This window comes from Dipodomys spectabilis, unplaced genomic scaffold (genome assembly GCF_019054845.1).
Source record: "Dipodomys spectabilis isolate Male_0828 unplaced genomic scaffold, ASM1905484v1 ptg000263l, whole genome shotgun sequence".
Classification (NCBI taxonomy): Eukaryota; Metazoa; Chordata; class Mammalia; order Rodentia; family Heteromyidae; genus Dipodomys; species Dipodomys spectabilis.
The window spans coordinates 1,746,186-1,769,154 of NW_024870940.1; the positions used below are offsets into that span (position 1 = coordinate 1,746,186).

The 22,969-nt window shown below is 51.6% G+C and overlaps 1 protein-coding gene across 2 annotated transcripts in view; it reads left to right on the forward strand.

Moving 5' to 3' along the window:
• Gata4 (GATA binding protein 4) overlaps positions 1-22,700 on the forward strand; it is a 36,446-nt gene extending 13,746 nt beyond the window's left edge. The window contains exons 2-6 of one of the 2 annotated variants that reach the window (XM_042699860.1): positions 17,022-17,188; positions 17,838-17,963; positions 19,625-19,712; positions 21,446-21,591; positions 22,469-22,700. In XM_042699860.1, coding sequence (XP_042555794.1) covers positions 17,022-17,188; positions 17,838-17,963; positions 19,625-19,712; positions 21,446-21,591; positions 22,469-22,651 — 710 coding nt within the window. In that variant the 3' untranslated portion in view covers positions 22,652-22,700. Of the gene's footprint in view, positions 1-17,018; positions 17,189-17,837; positions 17,964-19,624; positions 19,713-21,445; positions 21,592-22,468 lie in introns of both variants that reach the window. The other variant, XM_042699861.1, reaches the window with a different exon arrangement.
• Positions 22,701-22,969: the final 269 nt, after the last annotated feature.

Below are 22,969 nucleotides of genomic sequence, written 5' to 3' on the forward strand. Positions count from 1 at the left end.
ACATTCATACCTGCATGACGGCGCTTCCCAGACATCCCTGGGGAGGAGAGAAGCCATGCCTATTTGTAAAGGGGGCCCCCAAGGCAGAAGAAAGCCAGAGTGGAGCTTGTCAACCGCTTTTACAGGGAGAGAGACTCAGGGGCCTGGGAGCAGAACAAGGGAGCCGTAAGAATTGTGCAAAGGTGTCTAGACCTAGCAGACTAGAGGGTAAGAGACAGCTTGGCACCTCCATGGCACCCTGTCAATGTGGTCAGGGCCCGTGGAGTGGATCTGAGGTCCATGACGGGCCGCATGGCTGTCCACAGGTCATAGCCTCAGGCTGAAGCCTTCTGAGTAGAGGAGCCCCACCCCTTCCCAGGGAGCTGGGGGGCAGAGGAGGATCCCGAAGGGCCCGCTACCCTGTGAACCAAGCCGGGCACATGGCTGGCCCTACGCTGCTCCTCAGGCCCTCATGGTGCCTGCTGGGCTTTCAAGCGCTCCCTAGAGACCTTCACATCCTGGGCTTGGCAGCAGGCTCCGGTTTTACACTCTGGTCTAGAGAGTCCTGGAGTTTGCACCCATCCAGTTTGCCCTCTGCAAGTTCATGTGATCTGGCCTGGTGTGGGGCCTTGCCAGGACCTTCTTGCGATGCCAGGAGGGAGTTTTGTGCATCAGGGTCACTTCCTCTCAGCTCGCGTTTCTCTGCAGACTGAGACTCCCTGGCAGACTCTGTTTAAAGCACCTAATGGAGGAGAATCCCTCCCTGCCTGAAGTGCTTCGCCCACGTGAGAAGACACTTTCCTTCGGGGAATGTTGATATTAAGTTTCCTGCTGGGTATAAACACATCTCCAGGAATGGTATTAATACTGGGGACCCTTTCTTCTCAGACAGGGCAGAGGGGGAGAGGGAGCGCAGGAAGGGGAGGAAGAGAGAGCTGGCTGAATGGGCCACAGAACCAGCTGTGAGCACAAAAGGAGAGCCTTGCCTCTAGCAGACTTTGTGCTGTCCTTTTCACTTCTGCCTATACTCCTCACCCAGCTCTCAGCTGCTAAACTCTTTATTGAATCACCACTGAGGCACAGTGTGGCCAAAATCAGATACCATATTTTAAAATCCTTGCTTTAGCCAGGCACCGGTGGCTCATGCCTGTAATCCTGGCTACTCAGGAGGCTGAGATCTGAGGACTGCGGTTCAAAGCCAGCCCAGGCAAGAAAGTCCATGAGACTCCTATCTTCAATTAACCACCAGAAAACCAAAAGTGGCGCTGTGGCTGCACTGGTAGAGTGCTTGCCTTGAGCTGAAGAGCTGAGGGACAGCACCAGGCCCAGAGTTCAAGTCCCATGACCAACAAAAACAAAGAAAATCTTGGCTTTACTCTTTATAATATTCCTGGTATTCATACCATAGATTTGAGTAGAGAGCTGGAGGATGATGCAGGACCCTTGCCTGGCATGCATGAAGCTCTGGGTACCATCCCCAGCACAGAAAAAAAATCAAGAAGAAGCTACTTGCTTGGCACTGATAGCTCATATCTATAATTCTAACTACTCTGAAGGCTGGCATCTGAGGATCTTGGTTCAAAGCCAGCCCAGACAGAAAAGTCCATGAGACTCTTATCTCAAATTAGCTAGCAAAAATCTAGAAATGGAGCTATGGTTCAAGTGGTAGAGCATTAGCCTTGAGTGGAAAAGCCAAGTGACCTATTCAGGCCCTCAGTACAAGACACACCACAACAGAAGCAAGTTCATGAGGTTGCTGAAATAGTGTGCCTAAAGCATAGTGCTTGGTCTGTGCTGCCACATGACCCACTGGTCACTCATGAAAACATGTTAGTTTTGGGGCCAGACCTGTGGTTCACACTTACAATCTCAGCACTTGGGAGTCTGAGACAGGAAGATGTCGAGTTCAAGGCCAGCTTGGACTACATATCAAAAATCTATTTCATTTTTAGGGCTGGGAAGGTGGCTCAGTGGTAGAGCGCTTGCCTTGCATGCATGAGGCCCTGGGTTCAATTCCTCAGCACCACATAAGCAAAAAGAAAAAAGCCGGAAGTGGCGCTGTGGCTCAAGTGGTAGAGCGCTAGCCTTGAGCTGAAGAGCTGAGGGACAGCGCCCAGGCCCAGAGTTCAGGCCCCACGACCGGACCCAAAAAAAAAACAACAACAAAAATCTATCTCATTTTTAAAAGCTAGCTATGTCCAGTAGAAGAGTGGTTACTTACAATAGAGTATCTTGGGGTCCACTAGGAGATGGTGGCTTAGTGACTGTGCTTAGCCGCAGTCCTCAGGTGGGGTCAGTCCTTCCTCCTAAGGGCACACTGACAGAAGAGGAAGCTAGTCGGGGTTATAGATGTGGAAAGAGTGAGATTTGTCTCTCTTCCATCCTTCCAAGAAAGTTGGGACCAGTTGTTTGTCTCTAGAACTGACCCAGAAGAAAGCAGAGTAGTGTGGGGCAGCAGGGAGAGAGTGCGAGTTCTGGCGTCCCTGGGGACGTCTGAGCCACCCCCCCCCCCCCCCACACCCACAGGGAAGCCGGGCGGCGCTGGTGGTGTTCGCACAGGACTAACCTTGTTCAATGAAGTGTTTGCGCTGTCTGCTGCCTGTGGGCACCCGGCCACGGGACACCGGCTTCATAGTGCATGTAGAGGATGCCAGGAGGAGTCCCTGGTTAATTGTGTGGTGCCCAGGGTATACCTTCTGTGGAACCAGGGCCCAAGTATTGGGTGCTTCTGTCCCTACTCTAGCATGCGGGAACTTGTTGACCATGCTAGAGGATGTGTACAGGTCGCCCTTGGTTTGTGTTCTTGGTAAAAATAAAGGAATTGGCTCCAGCACCTCAGGTCCGCGCGCTTTTCCAGCCTTGACATCTGTCTGTGAGCATCAGGTGGAGCAAGACTGCTGGGGATGTTGTAAGGACTGTGCCAGAAACAGGAAGTGAGTATGAGATGTGGGAGACTGAGAAGGGCCTTGTGCTGGTCAAAGGGGTGGGGGGGCTGCTGAGGGCTGCAGGCCAGCAGGGGGCAGAGCCAGAGCCCGCAGGTCTCGAGGACACTGGAGTATGGCCAGGACGCGGAGCCCTTCCTGGGCTCCTTCTCTGCTTGTGTTGTTCGCTTCATTCCTGGCCACTGTCCTGTGGGAGGAATTGCACCAACTGCAGCGGGTGAAGACACCGGATACAGGACCTGGCCCAGGCCACCAAAGGGCTGAGGCTGGTGGGGCCCATTCCAGCCTGGCTTCCTGGGCCAATAAGAAAACGGGGACCACTGCGGTCAAGATTTGACTGATGGCCGGTCCCCCGTGGCTCACACCTGTAATCCTAGCTACTTAGGAGGCTAAGATCTGAGGATTGGGGTTCAAAGCCAGCCCTGGCAGGAAAGTCTGTGAGACTCTTATCTCCAATAAACCACTCAGAAAACCAGAAGTGGTGCTGTGGCTCAGGTGGTAGAGCACTCACCTTGAGCTGAAGAGCTGAGGGACAGCACCCAGGCCCAGAGTTCAAGCCCCATGACCAACAAAAAACAAAAACAAAATAAAACAAAGATTTGGCTGATGTCATTTGGCTCCTATGTTTTGAGACATTGAGTTATTACACAGCCCGGGCCAGTCTTGAATTCATGATCCTTCTGCCTCAGCCTCCTCCATGCTGCGGTGGATAGGCTTTGACAGATTGATTTAACAGTAATGTTTATTGATTGAGGAGAGAGAGGAATACAATAACCCAGACGTGGAAGGAAGCTCAACTGTCCATCCATGAGTGACAGATAAATAGATATGGTATATTCACTCAGCAGAGTATTATTCAGCCTTAAAAAAAGAAATTCTGGGTTTGGAGGCGTGGCTCAGTTGGTAGAGCACCAGCTAATGAATGACAGTGTCAGGTGCCAGTCTCAGATGTAAAAGGGGAAAAGAAGAAGCTCCGACATGCTCCAGCACGGGCAAGGCCTTGAGGACATTATATAATGAGAAATAGATTCGTCACAAAAAGAAGCAGTGTTATACCACCTCCTCTGACAGGAGAATGGAGAGAAGTCAAATTCACAGAAGGAGGGAAGATGGAGATTGTTGGGTGCAGAGTTTTGGGCTTGTAGGATGAAAACATTTAGTAGAGTAGTATGAATGGCCATGCCACTGGGCGGTGTCAGGTGGCCTGCTTTGTGTCACTAATGAGAAAGCTGAGGAAGAGGTGGGTGGAAAGGGGTGGTTCTCTACCCAGTTAACCCAAGCAACTAGCCAGATTTTAATCTGCATATTTATTATGTTTTATAATTTCCATTAAAATGTGAAGTGACTTTAAAAAAACAAATGCAACGATTTTATCTTTTCGTCATTTGGAATGCAAATTTTACAGATAAGGCGAGGGTGGTTCTCTGTGGCCTGGGGCCTTTCTTTCCCAGTTTCCCTGGGAGAGGGCTGAGGAAGTGAAAGGGAAAGGCTGGGCTGTGGGAGGCCTGGCGTCACTGAACTGCTGCTGTGCCTGTCAGCTGCGGGGCTGAGCTCCAGCTCTCTACCGCCCCAGGATCATGGAGAAGCTCCACTCCATTTGCTTTATATTTGCTTTGTAAATGTTTGTTGGGTTAAAGAGTTCTGAGGCTAGTCACCTAAAGGAGAAAAGATGGAGATCCACTTTAAAGAACACAATGCATGACGACTATCGTTTGCTAGACAGAATGAGATGCTACCGTAAGGGAAGTGATATTCCAAAGGTAATTCCAAATAGAAGCCGCAGAAAGCCTGCCAAGAGCCGTGGAAGCCCTGGGCCAGCCCTCCTGGGCCCAGAAGGCCGCTGAGGAGAGCCAGGGACGAATGGGAGGCGGCTGAGTGTGTGGCTGAGGAGCCATGGCGGCTTCTGGGGAAAGATGGCGGAGGAAAGGGGTGCCTTCCCTCTCTCCTGGAAGATCACCCAAACAAGCCAAGACGCCTTTCCAAATAAGGCAAATATTCTCTAGACCCAGCTCACAACCCCAGCTTGGAATTACTACCAAATGGAATTGCATTCAGGCCAGGTTAGGGGAAAGACTGAGAGCCGGTCTGTATTTCTCAGATTTCTAGCTGGGAGCAAATTCCCCTGTTGATAAAATAAATAAAGGTGTGTGTGTGTGTGTGTGTGTGTGTGTGTGTGTGTGTGTGTGTGTGTGTGTGTGTGTGTGTGTGTGTGTGTGTGTGTGTGTGGTGGAGCACTTGCCTAGCAAGCTCAAGATCCTGAGTTCAAACCCTAGAACCACTAAAATAAATGAACACAAAAAATGAGGTTAGAAAAAAATTTTTAAAGTGGCATTTTTATTATTTGCAAGTGAAAGATGGTTAATTCAGTAAGCAAATATGTCAGATCTTTATGGCGAAAGTATAAACCATTTCTTCCAGGGACTGGTGGCTCACACCTATAATCCTAGTTACACAGGGGACCAAGATCTGAGAACCCAGGTTTGGAGCCAGCCTCCGCAGGAAACTTAATGAAACTTCTATCTCCAAAGAACCAGTAAAAAGCCAGAAGTGGGGCTGTGGCTCCAGTGGTAGAGCACCAGCCTTGAGTGAAAAGCTAAGGGACAGCGCCAGGTGCTGAGTTCAAGGCTCAGTACAAGCACCAAAAAACAAAACAACAACAAAATCAAACCTTTCCTGAAGAAGGGGGAAAAAAAGGGAACCAAAGAATGGGGGAAAAAAATTATATTATGGGACTGGAATTCTTTATTCTTTGTTCTTTATTCCAACATTTCCCAAACAAATCTATAAATTTAATGCAGGCCAAGGAAACATCCCAACAGAATTTCTTAAGTGCAACTTGTCAAGTTGATTATAGAATTTACGTGGAAATGTTACTGTACAAGAATAGCCAAGATAAGTTTTAAAAAGAAGACTTAAGAAAAGGGAACTTGCCTTATCAGAAATCAAAACAAACTAAAGAGGTGCTGGCGCAGAAACAGACACAGCCTGGTCACTGCCGCGCAGTTGTGTGGAGAGGTGAAAAATGACCTCCTGGAACACAGCCAAAGGCACTGGGGCCGGGGAAGCCGGGGCATGAAAAGACTGGCATTCGCACTGGATCCTTTCGGTTAGCAAGTATGGCTAAACAACTGTGGGGATTATGGAGTGCAATGTAAACGTTGTTCCTTTACCTTGTAAAACTAATAAATCCTCTTAAAAGATCGAAATAGATCTGTGCAGACATGGAAAAAGTTCTAAAGAGCGATATTTCCATGAAGAAACGAAGCTGCAGGAAGTTATATATATGGTACCTCCTCAAGGTTGCTTTACATTCCTCCTGCTCCCCGGAGAGACCATATCCCTGCGCTGAGGACATAGGGCACTTCTTTGTTCAATGACATGACTTGAAGTCACCCTGCAACCTCCAGGCAGAGGCCTGAGTAGCTACTACACGGTTCCACCATGACTTTGACTTTGTCTCCTGCCAAGATGTTCACATACAACCCAAATCCCAGAATGAAACACACACATATATCAGAATTGCAGTAACTGCTGCGGAAATTAGATAAAGAAATCCTTATTGTTGTAACTCACTGAGATATAGGGGATGTGTTACAACATAAATCAGCAACAGAGTGTGCTGTGTATGTGCTTTTGAACAAGGCTGTACCAAATCTAGGACATCCTTGGGGAACTTTTCTCCAGCATAAACAGATAATTACAAAAACTGAACGCAACTGGAGTACGCACAGTGAGTATCTTAGTTTAATTGCTATAAAAGAATATTATACTATAGATTGGATGTCTTAACAACACATCCTTATTTCTCACAGTTACTGAATCTAGGAAGTCCAAGATCAAGGCCTGGCATGTCCAGAGTCTGGTGAAGGCCTCATCCTAGTTTGCCCTTGGTGATGTTCCAGCCCCAGTGCCACCATGCTGGGGGTTAGGATGTAAATGGCAGGGCAGGCGTGGATGGGACACAGATATTCAGTCTCTCGCAATCAGGAAACACGTGTGTAAAAGTGATGGAAAACTAAATCTTTACAGGTAAAGTCGGTCCACATGTGTCTACGTGATTAGAACTCAGAAATAATCACAGACAATAGAAGGTTGGCATGGTGGGTAGCCTAGGAAGAATGGACTGTAGTAGGAAGCTAGACATTAACTTTTCCAAAGGCTTCATTGCTGAGGCCTGGTACTTGTGAGGCAGGACCTCTAGTATTTGAGCCGCACCCCCAGTCCTTTTTTGCTTTATTTTTTCGGATAGGGTCTTGTGCTTTTGCCTGGGACCCACCTTGGAATGTGATCCTCCTATGTATTCCTTCCACAGAGCTGGGACAGCAGGCACCACTGCCATGCTCTGCTTGTTAGTTGTGATTGTATCTTGGTAATTTTTTGTTGAGATGAGCCTTGGATCTTTATCCTCCTGATTTCTGCCCCCCAAAGCTGGGATTATAGGCTTAAGTACTTCACGTTCAAGTTGTGGAGAACAGACCAAGAGAGGTAAAATAGCAGGGAACATTTTCATCTCTGTTTACTTCTGGGCTTGATTCCTACAGTCCTTGCCTTGAGGTCTGAGACGTGTACTTTCTGATATTGACACAATGGGTGAGCCATTCCTCAATGGTAGAGAAAGCTGAATGACACTTGGTTGCTTATGGCGTCCTCTAGGGACTGGAGGACCATCTTCGAGGCTGTGTGCGTGTGGATACGGGTAGACTGGGTATCTTTTTACCAATTAGCTGCAAGCCTGTCTTTTAGGGTAGACTTGTCAGATAAAACTAGCTTTTAAGAAAAGCTCCTGGGGCTGGGAAGGTAGCTCAGTGGTAGAGTGCATGCCTTGCAAGCATGAGGCCCTGGGTTTGATTCCTCAGCACCACATAAACAGAAAAAGCCGAAGTGGCGCTGTGGCTCCAGTAGTAGAGCGCTAGCCTTGAGCTGAAGAGCTGAGGGACAGCGCCCAGACCCAGAGTTCAGGCCCCATGACCGGCAAAAAAGAAAAAAAAGAAAAGCTCCTTACAACTTAAAAAAATTAAACTGAGTGATATTGAAGATCACTGGTGCAAGAACTGTGGGTAGATTTAACTTTGCTCTGATAATAATGTAGATAATTTTCAAACCAGGGAGACCCACAGTCATCTAGTATGGCACTGTCTTTCACAAAGAAGTTTCCAGGCAGAGACAGGTGAGCTGTAAACAGCACAGAGTCCGCTGCCAGGAGAGCCGCCCCCCACCCCCCCACCCCCAGCCTGAGCTCGCCTTAAACCCTGTCCTTCGTGCAGAGAGCTTGTGAGGCTGCAGAGTTAGGGGGTGGATTAGCAGAAGATGAGAAGAGCAGGCCATGGGAGCTTAACCCTGATTGATTAAGTAATCGGAGGGAAAGCCTAGAGGGGAACCCTCCCTGTGGATCAATTTCTACACCCCTGCTCCCTCCCCGGCTTGAAAGGCGTAAATCTCCCCTGAACCACTTCCCTAGCGTTCAGGGCAATAAAGAGGTCACATTATATCTCCATAAATCTCCCCGCTGGCTGGCTGGTTGCTGCCTTTCCCTTCAAGAAGGGAAATTGCTTCCTTGTGACCCTGGCCATGGGCCCATGAGGAAAAGCCTTTCCCCAGACCCATTGTCTCGGCCCCGAGGGAGCTGCCCTGGCAATTTGTTCCATGTTTCCGTCCACCCTGCCAGCCTGCAGCTCACCTGATAGGCTTTCAGAGAAGCACATGGGTCTGACCAGAACCTCCCCTGGCAAATTCCCTTTTGGGGGCCAACTAAAGCAAAGGAGCTAGGTGTGCTGCAGGTGTGCGGCTGGGTATGAGAGGCCAAGCAGGGCTGGTGCAGGGTGGCTGGGGTGCAGCCAGGGTCCGGGGAAGGGTGGCAGGTGCCGGCTGCACAGTGGGGCAAATGGGGTGCATTTCCTCACTTGGGAGCCAGGTTGCTTCTGTGAGTGAGGTAAGGCTCTTCCGGAAAGCGCTATAGATGGAAGCTGCCCAGCACGTCTATTCGTCTGCTCGTTCCCACACGGGCGGTGAAACTGCCACTCTTGCTAGGAGCCACTCTGCCGCTGGAGCTGTCTTTAGCCCTTGTGTTTTGTTTCGGACATAGAATCTTGCAAACTATCTGGGTCAGCCCTGAACTCAAGATCCTCCTGCTTCTGCCTCTCACCTGGCTGAGATTGCAGGCAGGTGCTACCTCATTCAACTAAAACCTGCCTGGCGTTAGGTTAAGGATGTTACTACAGGAAACAGTTGACAGTGGTCCACAGGAAATAATCCACATAGTACTACAAGGGTTACATAAAGGCAGGTAGTGAAAAAAAATTCCCCAGCTATGATCTCCAGAATGCCTCTCAGGAAGCAGCTAGTAGTATTAGCAGTCTGTCTTCGTAGAGATACTTATTTTATACACAAAGGATCCCACAAGCCTACCCTTCCTCCCTTCATTTTGTAAGAGGTATCGTCTGTATCGGTCCTTACTTTGCTCCAGGTGTTACGCCGTGTCTGTTGGAAAGGCTTTCCTATCAGTAATAGAGACCACCTCTGTTCTTGGCTGTGTAGTACACCCCCACTGACTCTGCCAGTTCACACTGGAGAACATTTCAGTTGCTTGCCACAACTGTCCCAGTAGGTCTCCTGCTGCCCTGGCCCTCTGTACAAGCGCCAGCACCTCTGCGGGATAGATTCCTGGCGTGGAATTTGTAGATCCACTACACAGGCTTTTGACGAGCTATGGCCAGGTGCCTTTCCTGCGAGGTGCGCTGTGTCACAGCCCTCACGCCCAGGACGCTGGGCTCCCACCCCCACCCTGGGCATCGTGAGATGGGGCAGGCTGGGAGGAGGGCTGGCAGGGATGCCAGCACAGCCTGGTGACAGGAGGCGCAAGCACCGTGCTGGACTTCGCCCACGGGGTGGCTGGCAGGAGCGTTTGATCTCTTCCCACATGTGCTGGGATTGCACCGAGGGGAGAGGCTTCCCTCTTCCTTCCGATGTCACCCTGCCAGATGGGGTGGCACCTGGGCCCAGGGTGCAAAAGGTGTTGTGTGGAGTCTTTGGGACTATTTTGAAATGAAATGCTGTCAGGAAACTGAAGGTGGGGGTGAAGGAATAAACATCTCTAATGCTCCAAGTCCTAGGCCAAGATTCTTGTTTTATTAACTATTTATTTAATTTAAAATACTTTAGAAAAAAAATGTTAACATTTAGTCCAATTTGAGTTTAAAAACTCAAATTTCTAGCTAGACGCCAATGGCTCACACCTGTAAGCCCAGCTACTCAGGGGGCTGAGATCTGAGGATTGCTGTTTGAAGCCAGTCTAGGAGGGAAAGTCAGAGAGACTCTCATCTCCAGTTAACCACCAAACATCCTGACGTGGAGCTACAGCTCACGTGGTAGAGCTCCAGCCTTGAGAGAAAAGGCTGAGAAAGAGCTCCCTGGTCCTGAGTTCAAACCTGGGCACCGGCACCAAAAACCAAACCAAACCAACAGACACAAACTCTCAATGACAAAAGCAAACTAGGAAAGAATGTATTCTAGTGGATTCTTAGAGTGGCTTGACTTTGGTGGGGTATGCTGGTGATTAATGCTACCCTCTGTACACACGTGTGCCACTGGCAAACCTTGGCCCGGCAAACATAGCTACGAGGTGTGTGCATCACGAATCCATCTCTGCATTGGCCGGGAGCAGAGCTCTCAGATGCATCCTGTCTTGCCTGCGATTCTGCTGCTCACCAGACACTGTGGGGTGCAGAGCAGTGTGCGCCGAGTTCGCATGACGCAGCAGGGAGCCGTGTGCTGGGGGGGAGAGGGTGGAGACCAGGGCACTGACCTTTGGGAGTGTCACTCTGGACCTTGCTTTCCGCCTCCGAGTAGTCCCAGGTTGGACCTTCAGGACCCTCAGGGCCTTAACTGGGAAGAGCTATAATCACGGAGTAAGGCCGGCTTCAGAGAAGGGCGGGCACCAGGAGCCCAGGGAGTCTGTGAAGCAGCCAGAGGTTCGCTCGCTGAGCCCAGCAAGGCTCTAGTGCTTGTCATTCAGCCTGTGGCTGTCAGCCTGTGAACCATGGAGTGAGCGCTGCCAGGGACACAGGACACAGGTGTGTGGGGCAGTGGTGCATTTGTGGGTGTCGTAGGATGTTCATGGAGTGCCACAGCCCGCATCCTGCATCGAGCGAGCTCCGCATGCCCACCACAGACCCACCGCCAGGTTCAAATACCAGTACTCCCTTCCCACCCTCCTTCACAGGGAGGGTTTGTCCTATGATCGTACCCCACGGGAGGGGCTTCTTATCAGTCCCAGAGTCTAATCCTGACTGGGATGAAGGATGCAGATCTGCCTCTTTCTGAGATTGGATGAGCAGAGAGTCGGACAGTGTGGACCTGGGCTTCCTGTGACCCTCGCTGGCCCGGCCAGTGAGCCCTGTTGCCACACTAGCTACTGACCCCAGAAAAAGCTGAGTCTAGGGGGACAGTTAAGGCCTCTGGAGAGGCTGCTAACTGGGGTTCAGTCCCAGCTCTGCCGTGCAGCTCCAGCCTAGGTAAGATCTATTAGGCCGCACTAACATTTCTTTATAGTTACCCTCTCCTGCGCACCAGCCACCCCCTCTGCCCGCCCTCCTGTGCATGGACCAGGTGCAGCAGAAGTAGGAATCTGATCTGGGGCACTGCATTGTGAGCACTTCCCTCCTCTTCTGTCTGTCTCTCTGTCCCTCCTCCTTCCTTTCTTTCCTGCCTTCTTTTCCTGGTGTTTTTCTTCCTTCTAGAATGCTCGGGGCTTGTTTGCGACTTGGATGATGACCCGAGTCCTGTCCTCTCTGCTTGGGGGGCAGTCCTGGGTGGACACGGTGGGCAGGAGCTGAGGCTGCAGCAAGTCCACGAGGCCCAGGTGCCATCGCCACTTCTCTCCGCAGCCCAGGAAGCTTCCAAAATAGGTGCTTTAATCCTGACCCCTGGAGGCCCAGCCCCAAGCCTCCCCGCCAGCCTGCTGTCACAGGCCCTGCCCAGAGCCTGACGAAGCCCAGAAGCCAAGGCTCAAGGGCTGCCAGGAAAATCAGGGCTGGTTTGTACCTCGTGCCCTGCACCCAGGCGCCAGCCATGGGGGCAGATCTGGGCCAGTCAGGAAATCCAGGCCCAATCTCTGGTGAACTTTGGATGCAACATGGGGCTGGGGCTCAACAAGAGACATTTGGGTGGGGCTTGAGACTTTGTTCCTGAAGCCCCTCAGTTGGGGGAGGGGGAGATCTGGGCAGGTGACCTCCCCTCTCCTTAACCAGCCTAGGTAAAGGCTAGCTTTTCAAGGACGAGTTCTCCACCTTCCAGCTGCTGGAAATAGATGACTGTCCTCCACGCTTCCCTCCCCCAACAGATCCGGAGTGATCTGGGATGGAGGAGGAAGCCCCAGGAGGAGACTATAAGGCGCAGGCCTGCAGCAGGGGTCACATCTCATAGAATCATTTGTTTTGAGCCTCGGGGCCACAGCTAGACCAGGGCACCTCTTACCAGAGACTCTGCTACCTTTCTAATGTGCCGATGTGCCCAGCGCTGGCACGGGAAGCAAGGGGCAGATGCTCTTCTGTGGATATTGGCGCTGTGGTGCATCCGGCAGAAGCAGCGCCAACCGCACAGCCGCGTGAGGTCCCTCCAGTGTGGGTCGACTCAAGGCCTGGCTCTCCTTTAGCAAGCGCAAGGCCCTCGGGGCAAGTCCCCAGCTGGTCAGGGCGTGGCCCTGCAGGGCCAGCTGGCATGTGGGCCTTGCTGGGTTCTCCAGCTATGCCTGGCTTGGGCCAGCGCTCGCAGGGTACTGCACCAGGACTCCGATCTCTTCTCCCTGCCTCTCTCCTGCGTCTTTCCTTCTCTCAACCTGGAGTCCCAGAGCAGAGCCAAGGTGGGCAGGCTTCTGGGAGCGAAGGAGGGTTGAGCTAGAGCCTCTGAGGACACCAGCTCCTGCAGAAATCACTTGGGCGGGACCAGTTCGCCATGATTGCTAGGAAGAGCCATCCTGATGGGAGGCAGTGTGGCCCGGGACGGCGAGGATTGAGAGGTCCAGTTTGGGGTCTAGGACACTGTTTGTTTTGACCTTTTGATTACAAAAATAATCATCAGTCATAGTTCCCATGATCAGGAACTCTGAGATCTCTGGGCCTGGCTTTTACAAGGCCTCAAACTTGGGCCAAGCCTGTGATCCTGATTCCGAAACCGTGATCCTCCAACCGCGTGCCTGCCCCGGCTTGAGAAGAGGTCAGATTCCCCAGTCTCCTGGCTCTTTTATCTGTTGTCTCCCCTCCCCCAGACCCGCACCAAGCTTTGCCCCTCCCCCCCATCCCAGCCCCTAACCATCATCCATCATGGCTATCTCATTTGGTGTTTGCAAAGCACTCCTTGGCCATTGTGCTCAAGTTTTTCTTCTTGTTTGCAAAGTACTTTACAACTAGTATCACAACCCTGCCCTGTCCAAGTGGGGAGGGGCTGACCCACTTCCAAGGGTGAGGTTCCCACTGGTCCCAGGTGGGTGGTGAGTGGGCCAGAGCCCCCATGCCCACACAGGCACTGCTGGGAGCTGCCTCCGGAGGTCCTGCCCAGTGTCCTTCCTATGAAGAAATGTATATGGTGGTTACTAAGTCTCATGTCCAGTTTCAGAGTTTCTTTGGGGCTCAGTTACCCTCTCTTCCCCTAGAGGTAGTGCTAAACGGCAGACCTTCATTCTTTTCATTCTTCAGCCTAAGGGAGGTGGGAGAATAGATACTCTGTTAGATACAACGGGGTAAAATAGCTACTCCCTTAATGAAGACTGGGAGCAGCGTGGAATGGTGAGATTTCTGTGTGTGTGTGTGTGTGTGTGTGTGTGTGTGGTACACTGTTACTGGGGCTCCAATTCTGGGTTTTACATTCAGCTTTTTCACTCAGGGTGCCACTCTACCACTTGAGCCAAGTCCAACTTTTTGCTGGTCAGTTGGAGTAAGAGTCTTGAGGATTTGTCTTCTCAGACTGGCTTTGAACTGTGGTGCTCACATCTCAGTCTTTTGAGTATCAGCCATTGGTACCCAGCTAGATTTCTTAATTTTTTAGCTCATTTCTTTTTAAAGTGTGTAATACGATCTCTGACATTTTTTCAGTCATCGACCCCTCCGATGGTCTTTGCTGCCACCACTGTCTACAGAATTTATTTTTTTAATTTTACTGTCAAGGTGATGTGCAGAGGTTACTGTTACGTATGTAATCATCTATGGAATTCATGTGCTCAACTTTCCTCAACGATGACCATGTCTTTGTCATAACCAGTTAAAGTTTTGATATGTAACATTACTGAACAGTCTGGATGGCAAATTTGAAGTAGAAAATATGGGAACTTCTATAGCTTTGGAGTTACGGGGTTATTGTGGGGAGACCTAGACCTGTCCGATGGAGAGCTTTTAAGAAGCATGGCTTTCATTTCCTGTCCAGCTCTTCCTTTTGGCTGTGGTGTAAGCACTGACCCTTCCATCTGGAATGGACTCCATACTTCCTGTCCTAGACTAGCAGCATCTGCCACTAGTCCTACACTAGGTGGAAGATGTTTGTTCTGAGCACAGATTGAGTGATCCTGCAACTTCTGATTGATACCTTGGGCCCCATTGACCAGCTACATCATTAGGCACCCTATTGGCTCCTGATGATGCATAAATAGCAGGTGTTCAATATATATTTCTCACTGACAAAACCTATTTGCAGCCAGGAAAATAATTGAACTCATTCTTTGAGGCAGGCAGGCAGGCCTGTGGGAGTTGCAGGTGAAACTTCTGTGTGTTTCTCAAGGCAAGAGAAGCCAAGCAGAGAACACAGCCAAAAACGGCTGGGTCCCTTGACAAGATTCCATCCTGTGTGAAACCATCAGTGTGGAGAGAAGGAGCCCTTCCTTCCCCAGAGAGGAACAGAGGAGGTTTTCCATGGGGGAAAGCAGCTGGTCTGCTTCGCTCTCATGGCAGAAGAGTACAAATCTTACCTGTTGGAGAACCACACTGAGACCCATGAGAAAAACCACAGACTAGCTCAGATTTTCTTTGATAGTGAGAGATGGGGGAAAGTGGGTAGAAGTATAGATGAGAAAAGATTAGCTTTGGTTACAAATTGTTGAAAGCTGGGTGATGGTGATTTTATATTCTGCCCTCGTCTGAATATAGTAGGTTTTTTGTTTGTTTTAATGGAACATTTCATACCAGTTGGAGATGATCCAGAAAGTCCTCCACCCTCAAGCCTGGCATAAGCGACGCTTCAGGCACGGTTCAATGTTGAGGATGTAGTGCCATCTAGTGTTTGCTGCAGATAAGACTCTGACATCACCAGTCGGCCCTCTGGGCGGTGGTCTCTCCATGGTTTCCCTCCTGGGAGGCCCTGGGTGGAAGGCACAGGGCTGGCCGGCTGCAGATGTGCTGACCATGCTGTTGATGCTGGTGGTGCAGGCTCTGGAGATCGGTGACCTTGGTGAAGGGGCCTCAGTATGACCTGAGAATAAAAATAGCCTCTGTGCCTGCTGCGCTCAGCTCCCGGCCTGAGCAAACAGCCCTGCGCACCTGCACACTGTTTACCCGGCACTCACACAGCTACCTGTCTGCAGGTGCGGATGACTGTTTGCGTACCCAGAGTTGGGGGAGGGTCCCCCATCCTCCAGCCCACATTCCCTTAGAGCTAGCAGCTGGGCCCTAAACCCCCAGGGCTGGGCCCTGAGGAGAGAAAGTGCTGGAACTCCCTCTCCCAGAGCACACCCCACTCACAGGGATGGAGAAGGGGAGGGGACCTACCTCACTGTCGGACCGCAGGACAAAAATGAGGGGCGGGAAACTTGGATGGCACGGAGTCAGAGACTTCTGGAAGTTCTGAGCCAGGCTTGATACTGGCCTCACGTCTCTCACCAGGGCAAAGAGACACAGTGCAAAGAATTTGTCAGTAGTGAAATTGTACAGCCAGGAGAAAGGTGTGGTGAGTGAGTGACAGGCTGATGCTGGAGGTCAGCAGCCATCTGGAGCGCCCCATCTCGGGTCCACTCTGAGATGCTGTCGCTTATTACATAGAGGTGTTTATGTGCCTGTGAGCCAGGGAGCTGTCCAGTCACTGCTGGACGAGGAGGCCAGGAGGACGCATTAAAGTGGGAGAAAGGAGGCAATGAAGCCTTTCCCAGGGCAATCTGGAGATTTCAAGAATATAAGTAGAAATCTAGGCCCTATGAGCTAGGCATTCTATTTCTAGGAGAGTGTCCAAAAGAATAGCCGGAAGTTCTCAGATTTACATGCAGAACGATCAGTATTCATGAAAGAAAGACCAGACATTAGATAAAGATTACCTGATTATTGAATGAAGAGTAAGAAGATGGCATGTATTTTTGATGATGGAATATTACACTGTGCTAAAGTGAGCATTAGAAAATGCTTTGATAGTCTGTAAACAAGACAAGGCCTGACCTTATATAGCTTGATCCCAGCCAGGTAGAAAGTTGCCCACATAGAAAGTCTTGCAAAGGCTTCAATAGAACAAAATGTGCGCTGGACACTGGTGGCTTGTACCTGCAATCCTGGCTGAGATCGCGGTTCAAAGCCAGCCTGGGCAGGAAAGTCTGTGAAACTCTTATCTCCAATTAACCTGCCAGAAAACCGGAAGTGGAGCTGTGGTTCAAAGTAGTGTATTGCTAGCCTTGAGCAGAAAAAGCTCAAGGTTAGTGCTCAGGCCCTGAGTTCAGGCCCCATGACTGACTCCCCCCCCACACTCACACACACTCACACACACACACACACTCACACACACACACTCACACACACACACACACACAGAACAAAATGTGTGCCATGGTGGGAATGATCTATAGTGCTTTCTAGTTTTCCTAATGTAAATATTTATCATACTTTCATTCAATGGAAAAAGTAACCATTTCAAAAGGGAAAAGAAAGGTCTGATCAGAATACTGTGTGAGGTGAAAATCTTAGAGGTGAGGCTGGAGGTGAGACCTGGACTGAAATCGAGATGTCCCCTCCAGCCCAGGTCCCTGGTGACTCCAACAAGAGGCCCTTAGTTCTGGGCTTCTAGATCTCCAGGTGGCAGGCGAATGGTGTAGAAAAAGCCTTGACCTCTGTGTCCCTTCTTCTCTGCTCCCTCCCCCAGTAGATATGTTCGATGACTTCTCAGAAGGGAGAGAGTGTGTCAACTGTGGGGCGATGTCCACTCCGCTCTGGAGGCGGGACGGGACGGGACACTACCTGTGCAATGCCTGTGGCCTCTACCACAAGATGAACGGCATCAACCGGCCCCTCATTAAGCCCCAGCGCCGGCTGGTACGTAAGCTCCGACAGCCTGTAGGCCGCCAGCATCTCCCTCCGCTCTGTGCCTGGTTCGTGGGATTTTGGAATTGGTGGTTGAGGAGTCGGGTGGGTGGGAGCAAGATGGTGGGGCCCCAGGCCTTGCCCTGGCCTTGGGCTCCACGCGCAGGCTGTGCTAGGAAGGTGCTTAGTCTGCTCTCCCTCTGCAGAGCGCCTCAGCCACAGAGAGCTTTGGCTCCCTGGTTGTCTGGAGGCTCTGGGTCAGCCCCTGGCAAAAGGCTGGTTCCTCCTCAGTTGATCAGTTAATACAACCTGGAGCCAGGATGGCCAGGACAGCCAGGACGGCCAGGCGGCCGAGGCTGGGAGGCCTGCCCCCGAGTCCTGAGCAGACTTAGACCTGGAAGACCACATCTCCTTCCACTTTGACCAGCACCAACAACACTTCTTGGAGAAGTCCCCGGCCCACAGTGCCTGGCTTTGCCGGGCCATTTGTGTGACAAGGAGTGACCCGAAGCCAGTTTTTGGTGCCCGCGTTGGCTGTGCTCATGAGCGGAGGCCTGGGCTAGGCAACCCCTCAGGTGCTAAAACTGCCGGGAGCCTCCTGAGGGGCCTGGGCCCCCCCACCTCCCCCACATGGCTCAGAGGGCTTTTTCCTGTGTTGCAGTCCGCCTCCCGCCGAGTGGGCCTCTCCTGTGCCAACTGCCAGACCACCACCACCACGCTGTGGCGCCGCAACGCCGAGGGTGAGCCAGTGTGCAATGCCTGTGGCCTCTACATGAAGCTCCACGGGGTAAGTCGGGCCGGCCGCTCCTCACCCGCCCTGTGAGCCGGCGCCCACACACCTCCGCCACCCCAGCCCCACTCCACCTCCCTCAGACCAGAATCCACATTCCGTCCTGAAAGAGACCGAGATCTGGAGGGAGGCTGAGATCTGAGGATCGCGGTTCAGAGCCAGCCCGGGGAAGGGAAATCCGTGAGACTCTTATCTCCAATGAACTACCAGAAAACTGGAAGTGGTGCTGTGGCTCAAGTGGTAGAGCGCTCACCTTGAGCTGAAGAGCTGAGGGACAGTGCCCAGGCCCAGAGTTCAAGCCCCATCCAAAAAAGAAAAACCACAAAACCCAAAAATGAGTTGATGCAAATAACTACTTGTCTGGTAAAGCAAAGCAAGACCTTCATATTTACCTTAAACAAAAGTAAACTTAGATGAATTAAAGACATGAAATGTAAGGCACACTTGAAATATAATTAACTGAAAGTACTGGACAATAAAATGCTGCAACAAACATACTGAACAAAAAACTTAAATACAGTTAAAACACTAAGCAATGGAAATGTGAAGAAACCGATTGCTGGTGGCTGGAGCCTATAATCTTAGCTACTCAGGAGACTGAGATCTGAAGATACTAAAGCCAACTCAGACAGGAAGGCTGTGAGTCTCTGATTAGTGATTAGCCACCTAAAGCTGGAAGTAGAGGTGTGGCTCAAGGAGTGCCAGCCTTGAGGAAAACAGTCAGTACCCAGGCCATGAATTCAGGCTCCAGTATTGGCGGAGGGCACACACACACATGCACACACACACACACACATACACACGTGAAGAGAATGTAAGATAAAATACATAATTTGTGGGATGGCGAAAGAACTTCTGAAGCAAGTTTTAAATCTCTTAAATCAAGCAGGAAAATGAACATATAACATGGTCTATATCGTACACATGGAGCTGTGTAGGGAAACATGCAGGCAGCCTCTCCAGCCTCCAGCCTTGCTCTCTGGTCCTCCCGTGAACTCCACCGTTGGCTGTGTGCAGCCAGACCCGGTGCAGGGCAGAGCTGCAGTCCTCCATGCCTTCCTTCCCCACCTGCCTGTTTCTGCCTGCCTTCCTGGCATCCCTTTCATTTTCAGTGTCTTGGTGCGAATGTTAAGGCTTTTGCATGCAGTGATCCTGCTGTATAAACTGTGTGTCCGTCTACACTGCAGCTCATACAGCTCTGTGACACCTCCTAAGGAAGCCCCCTGGGATAGCCTCATGTTTCCTCTCCTACTGTTTCTCCTTTGTTTGCTTGGACCACCCCTCAGTCTGTCTGGTTATTTCTACTCATCTGTCTTTCTCACTAAACCAAACTTATGGTGGGAAGAAACCCCACTTCTCCAGTATACATGATGTACCAGGTAGTATAGTTGCCCAGTAATAGTTTTATTCAGCACTGGGATCAAACCTAGAGCTTCACGTATGCCTGGCCAGCTCTCTACCATCTGCCACACCTACAACCTGCAGTGATTCTCGTGAAAAACTGCCCACCTAGTCTTGGGTCCTGGGTTTTAGAGGATTGCTTAGATGTTGGGCTGTGTGTGTGTGTGTGTGTGTGTGTGTGTGTGTGTGTGTGTGTGTGTGTACTCTGGCAGATAATACAAGTAGGAAGCCTACTGACCTGTGACTCTCTCTTCTAGGTCCCTAGACCTCTTGCAATGAGGAAAGAAGGAATTCAAACCAGAAAACGGAAGCCCAAGAACTTGAATAAAGCTAAGACACCAGCAGGTGAGGAGATCTGTGTGTAAGTAGGTGGGGGTCAGTAGCCCTGAGAGTATGAGCACAGGATCTTCTTGGGTGGGTGGGCCAGCCCAGGTCACCCAGGTCCGTCCTTGGCTCTCAGGACAGAATGAATTACCCAGTTAAAGGAATAATAATAATAATACCACCATAGAACAAGACCTTTGAAGCAGGCTGTGCTCTGGTTACTGCTGCTTGCAGTGGACCAGGGGAGGTCTGGAGGAGAGATGTTCTCTTTGGAGGACAAAGTCCCGTTAACCATCTTCCCAACAGACTGATCTGCAGCCAAAGCATCACTACCATTATGTGGTGTTTTGGACTCTAGAAACTTCTTCATAAATAGTGTCTCATAGTCCGTGATCCTTACAAGACCTAATCTGTTATGAGAAACAATCTGTCTATTCTTTCCCTCCCTCCCTCCCTCCTTCCCTCCCTCCCTCCCTCTCCCTCCCTCCCTTCCTTCTTTCCCTTTCCCTCCCTCCCTCCCTCCCTCCTTCCCTCCTTCCTTGCTGTTTTGCAGTGAAAGCCAGTCTTTGCTGATGGTCTTTAAAGATCAGGTGTCTGCGGGGCAGGCAGGCACACCCTGAGTGATTACACCAAGCCGTTTCTTCCCTAGTGCTCAGGCCCCTCCTCTGTTTCCTCACCGGCTGAGTACCGTGGGGTGTGCCATCTTCCCATGTTTCTAATCAGCAAACTGAGGCCCAAAGAGGGTGATGACTTAACCACAATCACAAAGCTGTTCATCAGCTGATCTGGACTGAAAACCCAGGGTTTTACCACGTCACTCTGTCTTCTTCTTCGATAGATTAAGAAAAGGGTTGGCAATGCCTCCGGCTGCCCAGAGCACCCCCACCCTGCACTGCTACCGAATCGAGCACACGGCTGCTCTTTGTGCAGCCGACAAGTGGGCTACTCTGAAAAGGTTATCTTGTCACGGAAGCGTGACGGGTCAGATTCATTGCCCGTTTCCACAGCCAACACCATGGTCAAGTTCAGAAATTCCCAATTCAACAATGGTGTACTCCTCCCAGTAGAAATATCTCCTCCTAGAATGTTCTGACTCCAGTGGAGTTCTACTCCTCCACAGTACCACGGAGCGCCTGGGAAACCAACCCTCCCCTCCTCCCCACTGCTGCCACAGTTACAGACAGAAAGAGCAGGCAGTTCCTGTGAACTAACACAGGCCATTTACAGTCTCCATGTGTCCAAATTACCATTACTACTCACATTCTTCTGTGAAGACATCTATGAGTTTAATTCTGTGGAGTTACAATAGATAGCATTTGCACTTTTGGGAATCTCAAGTTTTGAATCTTAAAACATATGGGGCCTCAATATTGGAATGCCGGGGAGCAAGAAGGGATGAGCAGGTCATTTGAACAAGTGCCGGTTGAAGAATGGAGGGACAAAAGGTGAACAAATGCAGTACTGGTGCTTAGTAGACACTGTGTAGAAATGAACTCTACAGCTTGTGGGTGGGGATGGGAGGGAGGAACTGGGAGACAGCGTGACATTGTCCAAAAAGAAACGTGTTCTTTATTCAGCTTAGGTAATGTAACCCCTTTGTACACCACCTTTATACTACTTCTACTACTATTTTTGAAAAGTGCCCTTGGAATTCTGACCCTTCTGCCATTCTGGGATGGCCTGGGTCTCGGGGGGCCCCCTGCAGTTGTCCCTCCCCCCCCCCATCAGGTGTCATGACTCTCACTTCATTCCAGGTCCTCCGGGCAGCGAGAGCCTCCCTCCCACCTCCAGCACCTCCAGCAGTGCCACCACCAGCAGCAGCAGCAGCGAGGAGATGCGCCCCATCAAGACAGAGCCCGGGCTGTCAGCCCACTACGGCCACAGCAGCTCCATGTCCCAGGTACGTTCGTGGGTGGAGAGACAGAACTGCCGGGGAGGTAGACCGCAGGAGCTCGGCTGGTGCTGGAGTGGGGGCTGCAGGTGGCAGAAGGAGGCGCCCCATTCTAGACTACTGATGGGGCCACTGATGCCCCATCCCGCACAGTGCTAGGCCCCAACGGGGGTGTCCAGGTGTGCAGGAGCAGCCCAGTGACCTTTGGAGATGAAGAGAGGGGCCCAGGGGCCGGCACGTGGGACAGAGAGGAGCCAGACCACACACCCCCGCGGAGGCTGGGCTGGAGGCAGAGCAGGGCTCTTGGCCGAGACGGATCTCAGCAGGAGGATGGACAGACGCAGGCCTGGAAGCGGCTGGGGGTGGGGTGGTGAGCATGGTAGGCAGGCTACCAGTTCATGAGGTCTGGCCTCAGGCACAGGGCCACAGGTGCCTCTTGTAGGTGATGATGGCCCCCTCTTCTCCCTCTTTCGGGAATGTGATGTTACCACCTACCTCCCTGTTCTCCTGACACTCCTGCCTCTCTGATCTCTTGTCTGCCCCGGGGTTAGGCAACACCATGTCCTAACCCGCTTTATATAGGACCTGGTCCCAGAGAGCCACAGTTCTGGAGAACAGCCGCTCTGTGATGCGCTGGTGATAAGATTGTAGAAAATGTGCCATGGCCCTCACACCCTTCTGAGAACACACAGCACTTGCAACCCTATTGGCTCACCGCCAGTGACACAGGATGATGCAGACCTCCCTGCAGCCAGGGCGGAGGCAGAGGGCAGCACTCGCTGCTCGGTCCCAGCAGAGGGCAGCACTTGCCCTCCTCCTCCCCTCCCCGGCCCCGCCCTCAGCCCTCCCAGCCTCCCATTGACCTCACCTGCTTTCCGCTTTTCAGACGTTCTCGGTCAGTGCAGTGTCTGGCCATGGACCCTCCATCCACCCCGTCCTCTCTACCCTGAAGCTCTCCCCGCAAGGCTACGCGTCTCCCGTCAGCCAGTCGCCGCAGGCCAGCTCCAAGCAGGACTCTTGGAACAGCCTGGTATTGACCGACAGTCACGGGGACATAATCACTGCATAATCTCCCTCCCTCCCTCCTCAAACTCCTGCTCGGACGTGGGACCTGGGGCAGCAGGGACCGAGGCTGGGCCTCCCCGGCCTCCCCCCTCTTGTCTGGGAATGGCTCCAGAGGAACCCCTGGGAAGAACTTGAAGCCGATGGACGGTCAGCTGGAGGCGGCCGGGGCTGGCTGTCCTCAGATGTCCCTTCCAGGAGCCACCTTGGCCGTGAGCCTGCCAGATCTCAGGCCTGGAGCTGGACAGTTCTCATTCTCCCCCACTGCGCTGGACAGAGGCCAGGGGCTTCTCCCCTCTTCCTGACACTGTGACCCAGGGCGGTG